Source organism: Agelaius phoeniceus, chromosome 7, assembly GCF_051311805.1.
Source record: "Agelaius phoeniceus isolate bAgePho1 chromosome 7, bAgePho1.hap1, whole genome shotgun sequence".
NCBI classification, from domain to species: Eukaryota; Metazoa; Chordata; class Aves; order Passeriformes; family Icteridae; genus Agelaius; species Agelaius phoeniceus.
The window spans coordinates 24,608,180-24,621,930 of record NC_135271.1 but is presented as its reverse complement, the minus strand read 5'-3'; the positions used below and the strand labels follow the sequence as shown (position 1 = coordinate 24,621,930).

Genomic DNA, 13,751 nt, shown 5'->3' with positions numbered 1-13,751 from the left:
GTCATTTCTGACTGCACAGCAGTGGGGTTTAAAAGCTGTTTTGACTGGGGTTGTGGCTCTAAAAAGAGATATATGGAGCCATTGGAAGGCCTGTGGAAGAAAAGAACAGATATGTAGGTAATACAGCTTTAAACAAGCAAAGTAACTGAACACACATTTGTGAAATGATGCTCCTTAAGTGGCTGCCTGTGATGCTGCCCAGAGGTCACAGCATAAGATCAGAATCAACCTCTGACTCCTGAGCTCTGGGACCTGCTGCTTCCCGTGGGTTTGCCTTACTGTGTGGATGGATTTGGGTGATTTGGGATGGCAGCTGTCACACACCTGCAGGAGAATGCTGCCATCCATCCTACTCTTGGAGCAAGGACAGCTCCCTGCAGTCCTATTGCAAGAAATTTTTGGAACTTAGCAAACATCTCCCCACAACCTCAAGATAACTTTATGGGCTGAAGACGTTGCTTACAACTTGAATCAAAAATCATGACAAAAAGATCATTTTCTGTGTGAGGAAAAGAAATTGTTCCATCGAAACTGCAGGAACATGCTATAGAACAACCTCTTAATGAGGAATTAAATATCTACAATTCACAAAAGGTTGAGAATGTCTAAAAAAATCCCCCAGAACAACCCTAGACCAAACTGCTCTATTTAAACAGGAAATAGAAACAAAAACTTCATCTCAAGAGAGAAGTAAGTCATAATTATCTGACTGCTCAGCCTAGTTTGTGGTGTCCCAGCTGATGTTAACTGTATTCACTACAGCAAATCCAGGCAATTTTGCAAAACTGCAAATCATAAACCAAATTCTGCTGTAGCTCTTCATCTATTCTACACAGCACCTGACTACATCTTGCAGCTGAGCAGTGCTTTTATGAATCCTGTACATAAAAAAATATTTTTCAGAAATAACTAAAATCTTGCAAAAGCCACACAAAAGATTTGGGCTAGGCCAGGATGTACCTTCTTTGTTAATTTGTCCAGTACAAGATGTTGTAGGTCAAGTTCTAATTTGTAATTAACTTCAGAGATTTGGAAAGATGAAGGGCAAAGAGAACACACTCTTACCTGCTGCCTGCCTGACACACAGAGCCAGATTAATTCTGGCAGTGCTCACTGTTCTGCTACTTGCAGTGGACACTCACTGGGAGAAAACAGAAACCTCCCTAACAGCCATTTCCATCAACAGTGAAGTTAATGTTTACAGCAGTCAGCTACACATCTGTAGTTCGAAAAGGCATCCACAACAAACTGTGCAAAGAGTTTCTTAATCACAGCAGTTACATCCCCATGTTCATAAGTGTAGGAATTAATGAACAGCGTTCTACTTTGCTTGCAGTAACGAGGTTTTAATCTACTACTGAATCTTTTCTTTACTACAAGCAATGTCACCACAGTGTGAAATTGCTATTGGCCACAGACATGCTCCTACATCAACACAAGCATCAGTGACAGGGCCACGGCCCAGGTTACGTGAAACAAGAGTTCTGTAAACAGACAGTGCAGGAGGAGATGAATCAGGCTTGTTTGGCAGGAGCAAGACTTGAAAAAAAGTACATGCAGTGGTGATGAATCCAGCCAATTTCAAGTGTGGGAGAGCTTCACCTAAATTATCTCCTCCATCCTATTCTAACTTATGTCTGCACTACAGAGCACTTAACCAGGACATGTCTGGCAATGAACAGTGCTTCTGTAAATGCTGTATACAGATGAAATAGTGTTAGACAGCAGATTTTCCAAAGTCTGGAAGTCTGGGTGGGATGACTATCTTACGCATTTTCCAAATGCTGAGTGAAGAGCCAGGAAAAGGACAGCAAGCGAATATGATAAAACACAAGAAGCTTTGGCTTACAACTTATGTAGTAATTTGCTATGCAGTCAGATCTAACCCCAAGAAGAAACTGAGATACCTGAGAAATCCTCCTAGCAGTCTCCTGCCTGATTATCTTTTACAATCTGAAGAAAAAAAAAGAGCAGCTATTTAACAAAGGAACATAAGTGCTTATAATGAAAACAGTGAATCAAGAACTGGAAGATGGTCATTGCTCACCACAGAGATGCTCTTTCCATTCTCTTTGTCTTCACAGATGATCTCCATCAGCATCCTAATGTCTCTGGCAGTTTTCCTATATGTAATGCAAGGTGTGAAGGTATTTTGAACACCAGACATATTTACAGTAAAATCATTCTTACATGCACAAAAACAGAAATACTAGATTTGTAATCAGTGGTGAAAAAATAGTTTAATGGAGAATGAGGTCACAGCCTATTTAATAAAGAATCAGATCCTGTTCATCTGCAGACAGGCAAACATCCACAGACAACTGAACAGGTGAAAAAGACTAAAATCTGAGAAAGCACCACATACTCCAGACTTCATTGGCTGTCAATTACTCTTTTATATTTCAGCCAAGCAGTTCTCCTATTTGGATGCAAATTGACCCATGGTCTCTGGTTGTGAAATGCACAATATTGGGAACTTGATGTTGATGTCATATTTATTGTCCCAAACTTTTTCACCACTGGAAAATCACAAGCTAGCTCTACTAGTGTGTGTCCCTCCCGGCAATCCTTCAATTCTTCAAGATTCCAAGAAATCTACCTCTCCATTCTGAAATGAAATATAGCTGACAATGATTTTCCAGAAGGGGAATTGCTCCAAGCCTTTTAGGCAAATTAGACCAAAATTTAATATAAGACCTAGCAAAAACCCCAAACCCAATAATTTATCTAGTTTACCACTTCTAGTTTAAAGAAGTTTTGGCTCCAAATTCTGCTCATGAAGAAAGATGCTTATTTTGAGTAAACAGACAGGTGTAAGACATGAGACTATTTCAACAATCAGCCTAAGTGCCTCCTCAGGTAGGCTTCAGCAATTGCATTCTACTGAACAGCAGAATGAACCTACCAGCAGCAAATCCAGGGCTTTTCCTCAGTCCTGTCCTCATACCTTCACTCCAAGGAGAACACATGCCGAATGCTTCTGTTTCCAAAATCCAGGACTTTAGGCACCCTCCCCTAATGGTGGAATTGTAGTGTCCTCAGGAACTGACCAAACTTACTGAAGATAAAGACAGGGAAAGGCAGAATTTTCAGGACTGTTCTCCAGGGTGCACTGGAGGAACGAGGGTATGAATTAAACAAATATTTCCCTTCTGATGATTTTTTTCCAAAAGAGCTTAAAAAGTGCTTATTTTATTTGTAGTAAATGCCCACTACCCTCAGGGCAAATGCTCAGGCAAATCTCCAGACTGTGCAAACACAAAAACCCCTTGCTACTAAAAATAAATCCAAGATTAGCCCATAGCTTCAAGTGACAACTTTTTATTTTAGGCAAAAACAAAAAAAAAGGCCAAAAACATTCCGCTATTGCAGTTTGTAAAATTTTCACTGTTTTCAGTAGAAACAGTTCACAAGTCAGAACGCAATATTCAAATAACATTGTGCAAAATTGTACTGGCATAACTACACATAGCAAAAAGACTAGTGTAAATCAAGAATTCCATTGAAATTAGTTGAGCTGCTCCAGTTTTACAACAGTGTACATCACCTTAGAATAGGCCCTTTTTTACAGAACATCCCTGGAATTCCTCTTGCTTACAAAAATTGCTTTACATGCAACAAGTAACCTATCAGTACAACATAAGCAAGAACATCTCCACAAGTTATCACAGTGTAACAGAGGAAAACATGTCAGCCAATTTCATACAAAGGCAAATCTAATGGCAGTTTTGAACATCCGTTGACTGCTACCCTCAAAAATTGCACATTTCAATAGAAGAAATAATTTAGAATGAAGCCAAGCTATGTTCTTAACTATCAGTACATTGACAATTAGGATGGATGATGGGGTTTGTTTTCTTTTTTTAGCTTAGTAGATTTTTCCAAAGAGAGTTGTTCCAAAAGTTTGTGCAATAAATGTTAATTTGCAGTGTTATCAGGCCAAGTCCTCTTCTGCTATTCAGATAGACCTGTCAACACTACAGAAGTCTCTGTAGTCAAATACAAATCCCAGTGAAGAACTATTAAACAAAGACCATACCTTAAGCATTTACTGATGACATGCAATGAAACCAAGCAAACAGTAATGGGACTCCATTTCTGTCAGGAGCATTCTGAAAGAAACTGCTGCAGTTCAGCTGGGGTACAGGACTGGAGTTTCACAGAACACTTGAGAGGAGTTAAAACTCTCTCCCACCTGATGTGCAAAGTAACAGTTTCCAAATAATGCATCTAAGTCATTCTTTGCATAAACAGAACGCTAAGAGTGGAACTGATTTTCAGAGATGCTGAACACTTGCAAACTCACATCAAGAAAATACACAGGTACATCTGGCAGTGATTGGTAACTTTGTTTTCCTGTGTACCCATATTCAGAAAAACAATTCTAAAAGAACTTTTTGATCACAGTAAAACAAATTGTTCCCCAGTGCTTTTCACCTCCCTATAGGTTATGAAGGGCTTACCTTCTATTGCCTTTCCTAAGAACAAACATTTTTGGTTTAACATATATCAACCTGGCTCGGGTCTAAGTCATCTGATGAAGGGCACACACCAGAACTATGGAATTATATGGACAAAGCACAGTCCTGATGCTCTTGAGTGTTTGGGTGCTTCTATTTCCTTTTTGCAGGTTATATTAATCTCATGAGGACAAGTAAGAACAACACACAAGCTTTGCTCTGGAGATGCATGGTAAGTGTGCATCAGTTCTGGAAGAGATCAGCTCTGCAAGTCTGTACATGGGAAAAAATAATAAAAAGTTGTCAAAAATACCAGCTCTGTCTCCAACCATACAAATTAAAGCAGCAGACCTGTGTTCATGCACACAGTAAGTCAAATGGAAATCAAGATACCCAAGAAGTCACCCTGCAGGAATGATCTCTGTAACTGCAAGTCTCTGGTGACTTCCTACACTTCCTCCTTTGCCCTCTTAGCTTGATGGAGGAGCTGTCAAGTACTCAGCAAGGAAACATTTAGCAAGGAAATACAGACATCACTGGCACTGAGTTTCTGTGAAGACATCAGTCAGCATTTTAGAGATGGCAGGGAGAGAGAACAGAGAATACTTCAGCAGGGAATTACTGTGCTACCACTGAATTCTCTTAATAAGCAACAAGAAGTTTGGCCTGAGGCAGAGGAAAGGTTAATGGATATGACTTTGTTTCCTTCTTCCCAAAAAACTCAGTCTCAGTGTTTTTCAACAGTCTCAGACTCTGAATTCCAGGAAATTGTATTTCAGAACAAATCAAAAAATAGCCCTGAGACTAAACATACTTTATAAGAGCTGCTATTGCTTTACGTAAATCAAACACAGCAATCATTTACTGCCACAGTAGGCAATATTTAATTTTCACTCCCTTTTTTGCTCACTTGGGATACATACCTGAAACCAAGAATTTCTTTCCAAGATATATGTACTTAAGCACCGTCTGTTACTTTACCAAGTACTTAAATGCTACAGGATTATGGCACCAAGCAAGGAAAGAATAGCTGATGCAGGTCAAACTTTACCAAAGGAGCCCTCTTCTCCTGTGCCTTGAGTTTTTGAAAAAACAATTCTAATAATCACAACTGTCACCATGGACTTTGTTACAATGCACTCCTTCCTTGTGATTTAAGTAGAATTTACAACTGGAGTAACAGCATTTACCATATCTCAAAATCAACAGCCGGTGTTATTGAACACAGCCACCAGCCTTTAAGTGTGGCTAGAAGTGTAGCACACCAAGAAAACAAGAATATCAAATGTATCAAGTCGTGCATAAAAACAGACCTTTACTTTTTCTTAAGCTACAAAGTAGGCAATCGGGGAACTGACTAGGTCTATGCATAGTTAGGATTTTAAGTAAGCCAAAAGAATTTGAACTCTTTCAGTAAAACTGTGCTTGTGTAATGCACAGGTCAGCTCCCTCCAAAAATGAACATCCCACTCTATACATAAAAGAATTTTTAAAAAGCTCCATGCACTCTCAAAGCTATTTGCAAATCAATTTAAATACTTCAGCTAACAGCTATGCTATGGCACAAGACAGCACATAAAAAATTTAAGGCTAATTTTTGTCTGCACACATCAAAGCTGGTCTCAGAACAAGAGCTGTCATATTTTTTTAACTCTGAGTCTTTAGTGTGGATTTGTAATAAACTTGAGCTGCCACAGCAATAGTAGAGTTGTCCTGCATATAAAAAAGACTGAATGTTGTCCTGAATGCTGTTCTTTTATAAAAAGCAAAAACTTCACACATTTACATTTGGTTTTTATCAGAGCAGCTCACTAATTTGTACAGTACATTGTCCAATAACATACAAGGTAAACTACCAGAGAGATACTCAAGTCCTACAACAACAGGTGCAAATAAAGTCCTACGGTAAGAAAGCTCACTGCTGTTTGGGAGAATCACAATGTGATGAAAACAAACATCAGAATGCATTTTGGTGAAGTCAGTTAAGTGTCAAGGCTGTAATAAAGGCTATTTGTTAACTTGAGCCCTTCTTAATGGTTCTTAACCATTCAGTTAAGATCTCCTAATAAAGCACTAGGCAGTTTGGCCACAATGAAGTTCTTTACATGCTACTGTTACAGAAATAGAAAACAGACTTAAAAGCACTTCCTTCACCTGAATATGATCCGGATCAGTCGCACCAGGTTTAAACAAACCTATCTAAAGCAGTACATTTTAGACTTCAAATTGCACTGTAGTGTTTCAGAAGAAACAAATTATTATCCACAAAGCCTAGAAAAGAACTATCAGCTGGCAAAATTACACAAGTTTGATGCACAAATCTGCTTATTTTTAAAGCTCTGTTCCTCAACAACTCCAGGTGACTGGCAATGTCAGTGCAAATCAAAGCTGTTACTTCAAAACAATCCTGTCCATTTTCATGGGAAGATGGATAGAGTAAGCCAAATTATGCTTGTCTGCTAATTTAACAGGTGAAATACTTTCATACCTCCTGGTACAATTTTAATTTACTGATTTTTTTTGCATAACATTTTAAAAATACTATAAATAGAGAACTTGCACATTCTAGCATGATTTACACTTACTTGCTGAACGAAGTACACTGCAGTCATAGTTACTAATACAGGACATAAAGGAACAGCAAATATGCATCAAAATTATGATGATTATCTGCACACATATGCAACGTTTTTTTCCCTAAATCAAAATGTTTGTAAGCAAACTCATCATATTAAGCACTGAACAAGACTGTTATATTTGCAGTATCATCGTGAAATAGTTGCCATTATGAGGAGACCTGAGAATACAACTGATCCATGGAAACTATGTCGATGGAAGTTGTGTATATGCAAGCCAGTGAGACCTGCTTGCATGTAACAGACCAATATTCAGACCCAGAGACTGTCCACAATGACATTTACTTTGAAATTACTGAATCTAACTCTGTTAAAGAGGTACAAGATCAATTTGTTTTTTAAGTGACTATGACACTGGTATTCAGGTCATTGGAGCTTTCTGCATAACTATAATTGTATTAACTCAAACCCAAGTAATGCACTCCAGGAACACATGAGAAACCTCAGTGAAGTTCCTGAACAGTTTCTGTTTGCAGTTGCCTTCCCCCCCCCCGCCCCCCCATTTTTGCCTTTCATTGTAATTTCAAAGCAACCATTAACTGCCACATTAGCAGGACAAACCAAGTATCAAAAGATCCTGTTCTACATGCCACCTAAGCTGCTAGTCAAAAAGAGAGAACACATCTGCTGCTGTAAACTTCTGCATAACAGATATCATGCCTGACAAACCATCACCTTCAACGGACACACAAACACCACTATGACAAAAGGGAGGAAACCATGCACAGGTATTTCAGTATTATGTGGCCAGGGTCTATAATACAGTGATGAGTCACGTCAGAGCAAATTTGTACCAAGAGTGATTAATGATTCAGGCTGACTCATAAGGATCTAAGCAAGCCTGTAAGAGCCAAGTATTTTCTGGAAGAAAGTATACTGCGTAAGAGGATAATGTTTTTCCCCTACATCTGCACAAAAATTCTATGGACGAATAGAACAATAGCAGGGCAAGTGCTTTAAAATGCAATTTTCCAGCCAATAAACCAATACTAGTAGGAATTCTGTGAAGGAAGGAATTTTAAGAATATGACTTACCAGAAGCACAAATTTTTGATATCAAAAAATTTACACAATACACTAACACTGTTTTTGCATACTCTTCTTTTTAAAAGTTTCAAATGTATTAACTTGTTTTGCCTTTTTTAGGTCTGAGGCTGTTCAGCAAGGTCATATAATTTGAGACTGCTGCAATAGTTCAGCAATCCTTTGGTCCCATGAGCTGTAAGCCAGCCAAGTATAAAAAATCCTTCCCTACCAAAGGAAAAAAAAAAAAACAGGGTAGGGGGATCATCACCAGGAAACACCATCTGCTATAAAGCAGAAAGGCAAAATTTTGTTACAAAATACACATTTTCATACAAAAGACATCTTGCAAAACCATCTGATTGCCCCTCCCTCTGCAGATTACAATGGTAAATGGGATCAGCTGGCTGGTCTTGAGACTTGTTTTAGTGGGGAAAAAAAAGTCAGAGGACACACACCATCACAACAACTGGTCCTTTTTAAATGGGAAAGGATTATGATAGTCTTTGTTTTCACCAGTGTTTAAAAAAAGCAGAAGAGAAACAGAACCAGAGTTTTCCAAAGCAGGAAGCACAACAGCGTATCAGCTGCTGCATCCTCCTGAACTTCTCAATGTGCTACAAACTGTCAATTATACAAACAGTTTTGATTATGGCAGTGCCATAAATTGTTAAAACAATGCGTGTGTGTGATGAGAAAGGTCCGGTCAACTGGTTCCATTTTTTTCCCAGTAGTTGCCCAGAAAAATGTCAAGACAATCTAAATTATTCTTCAGCTTCCTCAATACATCCTGACTGCTGGAGCAGAGAGGTCTGTGGCATTACTGTACTTGTTCCACGAGAGATTCTGTCTTGATCTGTGCTTGTAGTCAAGGAGGCCATAGAAATGGGCTGTAACAAACCAGGTGTCATGCTGGAAGAGACAGTCAGGCTGTGTGTAGTGCCCTTAAGTGTGAGATCCTGTGTGGGAAGAAGTGGCTTGAGGATGCTGACAAGACAGAAAGCAGAGCCACTTTTCGGAATGAAATTCACTTTGTTCTTGTCAGGGCAATAGAAGGCTGGAATTTCGTGCAACGGTTTTGGCCTAGAAATAAAATACACACACAATAGTTTTATGGAACAATCAAATTCTGCCAATGGCAGGGATGTATTGCTGAGCACATCATCAGAAACAAGTCGAGGTTTCAATGTGAAGTATTTCAGCTACTCAATAATGCCTTAATGACACTCACAGCACACAGCAAATGACAAGATGGTTTAAACTGCTTGTTTAAAAGTGCTGCAACTAACAGCATGTTCTTAGGGCAGGCTGTTTCCAAACCAACTTCATGCTTGATCACAAACCCTATCCATGAACTAGCACATTCATTATATGAGAAAGTATTTTCAATCATTTTCTCCAGAAACTTTCACAACCCAACCAGTTCTGCCCCACATACAGACACTATTTATACAACAAGCCCTGTGAAAGAAAGCTGGCATAGCAATGATCCTAATACTGCATATCTCAAAGGAGTTCATAATCATCTGGGGTTCCCCTTTTCTATACTTTTGCCTTCTTTGCATGTTCACATGAGTGTGCCCTGACTCTCTGCACAAGATGACCCCAATCTTACTAAAAAACTCAATGCAGAGAGTAAAATGTAGTTTTCCTCATCAAGTACCTCTAATCTAGGAAGGAAGTGTGAACACAAATATAGATCCTGACTTGCAATTTTGCCATCTCAGCACAGAACTCAGCCCAAGACATGCTTTAAGAAAAATAGAGCTGAAATGGAAATCATGGATAGCTTAGGAATGCCTTCTGTGCTCTAACGCTGCAATGCAAATCTACTTACAGTAGCCAAAGTCTACTTCAAGACAGAACTATAGAAATCTGCTTTAAATTCTCTCTTTACTGCTTGAAAATAGCCACCAGAAACTTTTATTCACTTTTTGTTGTTGCCAGCATTGTCCTTTAGCCTATAACCTCTCCCTCCCTTCCTTGTGTTTGTAAAAGAGCCATGTTCACTTCTTTGTTTTACTAAGCCAAGCAAGCCAATCTTCCATTGTATTTTTGTAGAGATAGTTTATTGTGCAAAGAAATCCTGCTCATAAGATAGGGTACATTTCCATGCTAGTTGATTCTCACCAGCATCCAGAAAATACAACCCCACTTGTAAATTTTCTTCCCAAATGAAAATCCTGTATAGGATTTTCAAATAGAAATTCCATTAAACAAAGGTTGAGCTTTAAATAGTTACACTCATGTATTCCACATACACATGGAATTCAAGTAACAGATGTGAAAAGATGTTTTTTCATCAGACCTCAGTCCATCAGTGTCTGAGGACTGCTATGGCTAAGTAGAAACTTCTGCAGAAGCTTTTTTCACTCCACAGCAGAGCAGTCCTACAGTTATGCAGAGAGGACTTCCAAAAAGAAATGCAAACGTGAGTCAAACTGCAAAAGAGTATGTTCCTGTAGCAAGTGAATATTAACTACCTGTCAGTGATATAGCTTACAATGTAATACAGACAGGTAACTTCACTCACTGTAACCCTTCCCACATTGCCATGGGACAGGCTGTAGAGACCTCTCAAAATCCATTTGCACAGGTGAGCCAAGCTCATTTTATTTTTAACTAACATCTATACTAGATGGCATTCTTGAGATAATATAAGAGAATTGTAACCAATCTATACTCCTTGTATACTCCATGTGACAAGATGGAATTTTTAACTGTAGTTTAAGATTCTAGTATACAAGTGACATAAGGGTATAAAAACTACTCTGAAATAATAATAAAACATAACCTCCTAGAATATTCCCAAATCACAAAAGCTGGCTTTTCCAGAATAATCAAAGCATCAAATACTCAGGATCAAGTTCACTCTCCTGTCACTAGAAGTTTCACGACTACATTGATTTAGCTGAAAAGAATATGGTCTTCAGAGTCTAGATTACTGGATGTGCCTGTCAAGCTGTGACATAAATTCACTGATGTTACAGCCTGTTATTACCTCTCCCCCTATCTGATTATTTGAGTTCTTCTCCCACTATCTGCCAGGTAAGAGACTCCTCTCAAATTATGCTGGTTTTTAAAAAACATCACCCAAGATCTGAACACTAAATTTCAGCAGTAAAATATATTCAGATATGCCAATATATAGTCACACCAAAAAACAGAGATCAGGTTGTTAGCATGGCTTTAGCAACTGGACTAATAACTTCTATCTGACACAAAATCAATAAAGCAAAAATTAATCTGATTCTTAGATGTTATTTCTTATGTAGCAAAAACCAACTTACAAGTTTTCCTCAAAGACTTTCACCTTTTCACAGCCCTCAGGAGGTTCACGCTTGAACATGTAGCTGTTGTTGGGTTTTGGTGAGGTAGCGTATTTTGGCAAGGGAGAATTATTCCCATTTTCTGCAGGAAGAGAGTTGCTCATTATATAAATGTGATACACTATAAAAAAACCACAAGAACTACCTTTAAATGCCCCCTGAATTTAAAGCCACTTCATTACCAATGTTATGAAATTCAAAAACATTTCATTTGCCTTCAAAGCCTTCATTTGCAAATAAGCTTTCTTATCTCAATTTCTTTCCTTCTTTCTGTTTCTTCTTATAACATTTTCAGGCTCCTCTGCAACATCTGGTCATTCCTGGACATTTTCAGTTTTTAACTGCAAACCTAAATCTATGGTTCTGTACTGTCACTGTCTACCCAAAGAAATGGGCAGAAGCCATATTCTTTAAAAAACAGAACAGGTTTATGTTGAATTATAAAATTCTCATAGGATCTCTCAAAAGATTCCAGATAAAAAATAAACCCTAAACACTTAAACTTTCATGGGTATGTCTATGAAATGCTATAAGGTTGCAGATTTTGACCAAGATCATAAAAAGTACCCAACACAAGCAACAGGACTACTGTGCTATTTGACCTGATACTGTATATTCTTGCTTCTTCAACCTGCTTAAAATACTCAAATAATCTATTATTTAAAATAAAAGCTTTTTGGGAAGCACATTCCTCAGTCACATCTATCCAGTTTTAATTAATATGTGTGCACACATATGGAGCATTTAGAAAAAACCTGGTCATGTACAAAAACACATACAAAAAAGCCCACTTTCTACCATTCCTCCATGGATGCAGGGAACAAACCCTCTCTTTTACTGATGCAGTTACTGTAACTACTGTACTGTAGTTATGTAGCACACCGCACAAGTTCAGCATTGTTGAACTTCTGAAGTGACACAGTACCTTTATCTCTGGAATCACCGAGCAGATCATCTGCAGAACACGGGCTTTCCTCACTGCCTTCATTACAGATGGTGAGAAAGGAGCTTGGAGACACGGACTGGGAGCGGCTGCTGTTGTTGCTGCCCTTGTCTGCTCCACCAGGCGTTTGGGTGTCAATGCTGCGGGTGCTGCTGCTGCGCTGCGCCAGCGGAGGCGGGGCACGGTGCCCGTCTGGAATATCTTGAGGCTGTCAGAATTAAAGGTATCAGACAGCTGCTCTTGTCTGGATAGCAATTGCTTTAAATTCAGTAATGGTGAGGGTCTTTTTGGGTTTTATGAAACCATTTGAGGAATAAAATTTTATTCGTTACATGCAACTTCAAAAGAAACTGAAATGTCAGGTTCAGAAACTAAGGACAACAATTTGTAAGATTTCTCATCATCACAGAATTCCTGAGGCTGGAAGGAACCTCTTGAGATTATCAAGTTTAACATCTCTGCTCAAGCAGACTCAGAGTATCCAGGACTCTGTCCAGTCAAGTCTTTAATATCTCCACAGACAATGATTCCACAACTTCTCTGGGCAACTTGCTCTGGGCTTTACACACCTTCACACATTAAAAAAAATCCAAACAAACAAAACCCTAACATTTTTAAATTTATGCCTACTGCTCCTTTCCCCATCACTGGGCATTACTAAAAAGAGACCAGCTCCCTCCATTTCTGCACATGAGATGTTTATGCACATTGATAAGATCCCCAGAGCTGAACACTCCCATCTCTCTCAGCTTCTCTTCATATCAAAGACATTCTGGTTCCTTAATCATCTTCACAGTCTGTATTTCTGATACCTTAGTACTAAATTACCTCTAAAAACCATTAAAATAAAGTGAACATTAAAAATGGGCAAATTATTGTTCACCTAACATGGGGATACTTCAGCATGGGCAAAAAAAAAATTAATACCAAAAAAACTCTCAAAAGAGACATTTTGCTTTTCCCTGTTTTACTGAGATTTCTTATTTAGAGGAAAAGGTTCAGATTCAAGCTTTAACTCTTTCATTCCTTTAGCTTTCCAAGAGACTTTTCAACTTAACCTTATTAAAGAAAATAATAAATAAAAATATAAATAAAATTAATTCCATACAAATTTAATTCAAAAACAGTGCAAAAAAAAGTTTATGATCTCAAAGCAAAACAAAAATAATTATATAGAGCAAAGATGGTAGCAGATACATACAACAAGTTGTTCCTCCTTGTCTCCTGTCTCCTTAATTATTATCTCAATCTCTTGATTCAATCCTTCTACACTGTTCCGGAACCGTGACCCCGTTGATTTGGTAATAGGTATCACAGGAACAAGAGCACTCTTTGGGATGTGAGCCTAAAGAACCAATAA

General features: G+C 38.4%; 1 protein-coding gene across 1 annotated transcript in view; it reads right to left on the bottom strand.

Moving 5' to 3' along the window:
* Window positions 1–3,305: 3,305 nt before the first annotated feature.
* The window catches only part of FAM117B (family with sequence similarity 117 member B), a 28,510-nt gene continuing 18,064 nt past the window's right edge, over window positions 3,306–13,751 (bottom strand). Inside the window, exons 5-8 of the mRNA XM_054636120.2 lie at window positions 13,593–13,736; window positions 12,374–12,599; window positions 11,410–11,530; window positions 3,306–9,202 (exon numbers count right to left, since the gene is read on the bottom strand). Coding sequence (XP_054492095.1) covers window positions 8,884–9,202; window positions 11,410–11,530; window positions 12,374–12,599; window positions 13,593–13,736 — 810 coding nt within the window. The 3' untranslated portion in view covers window positions 3,306–8,883. The remainder of the gene's footprint in view (window positions 9,203–11,409; window positions 11,531–12,373; window positions 12,600–13,592; window positions 13,737–13,751) is intronic.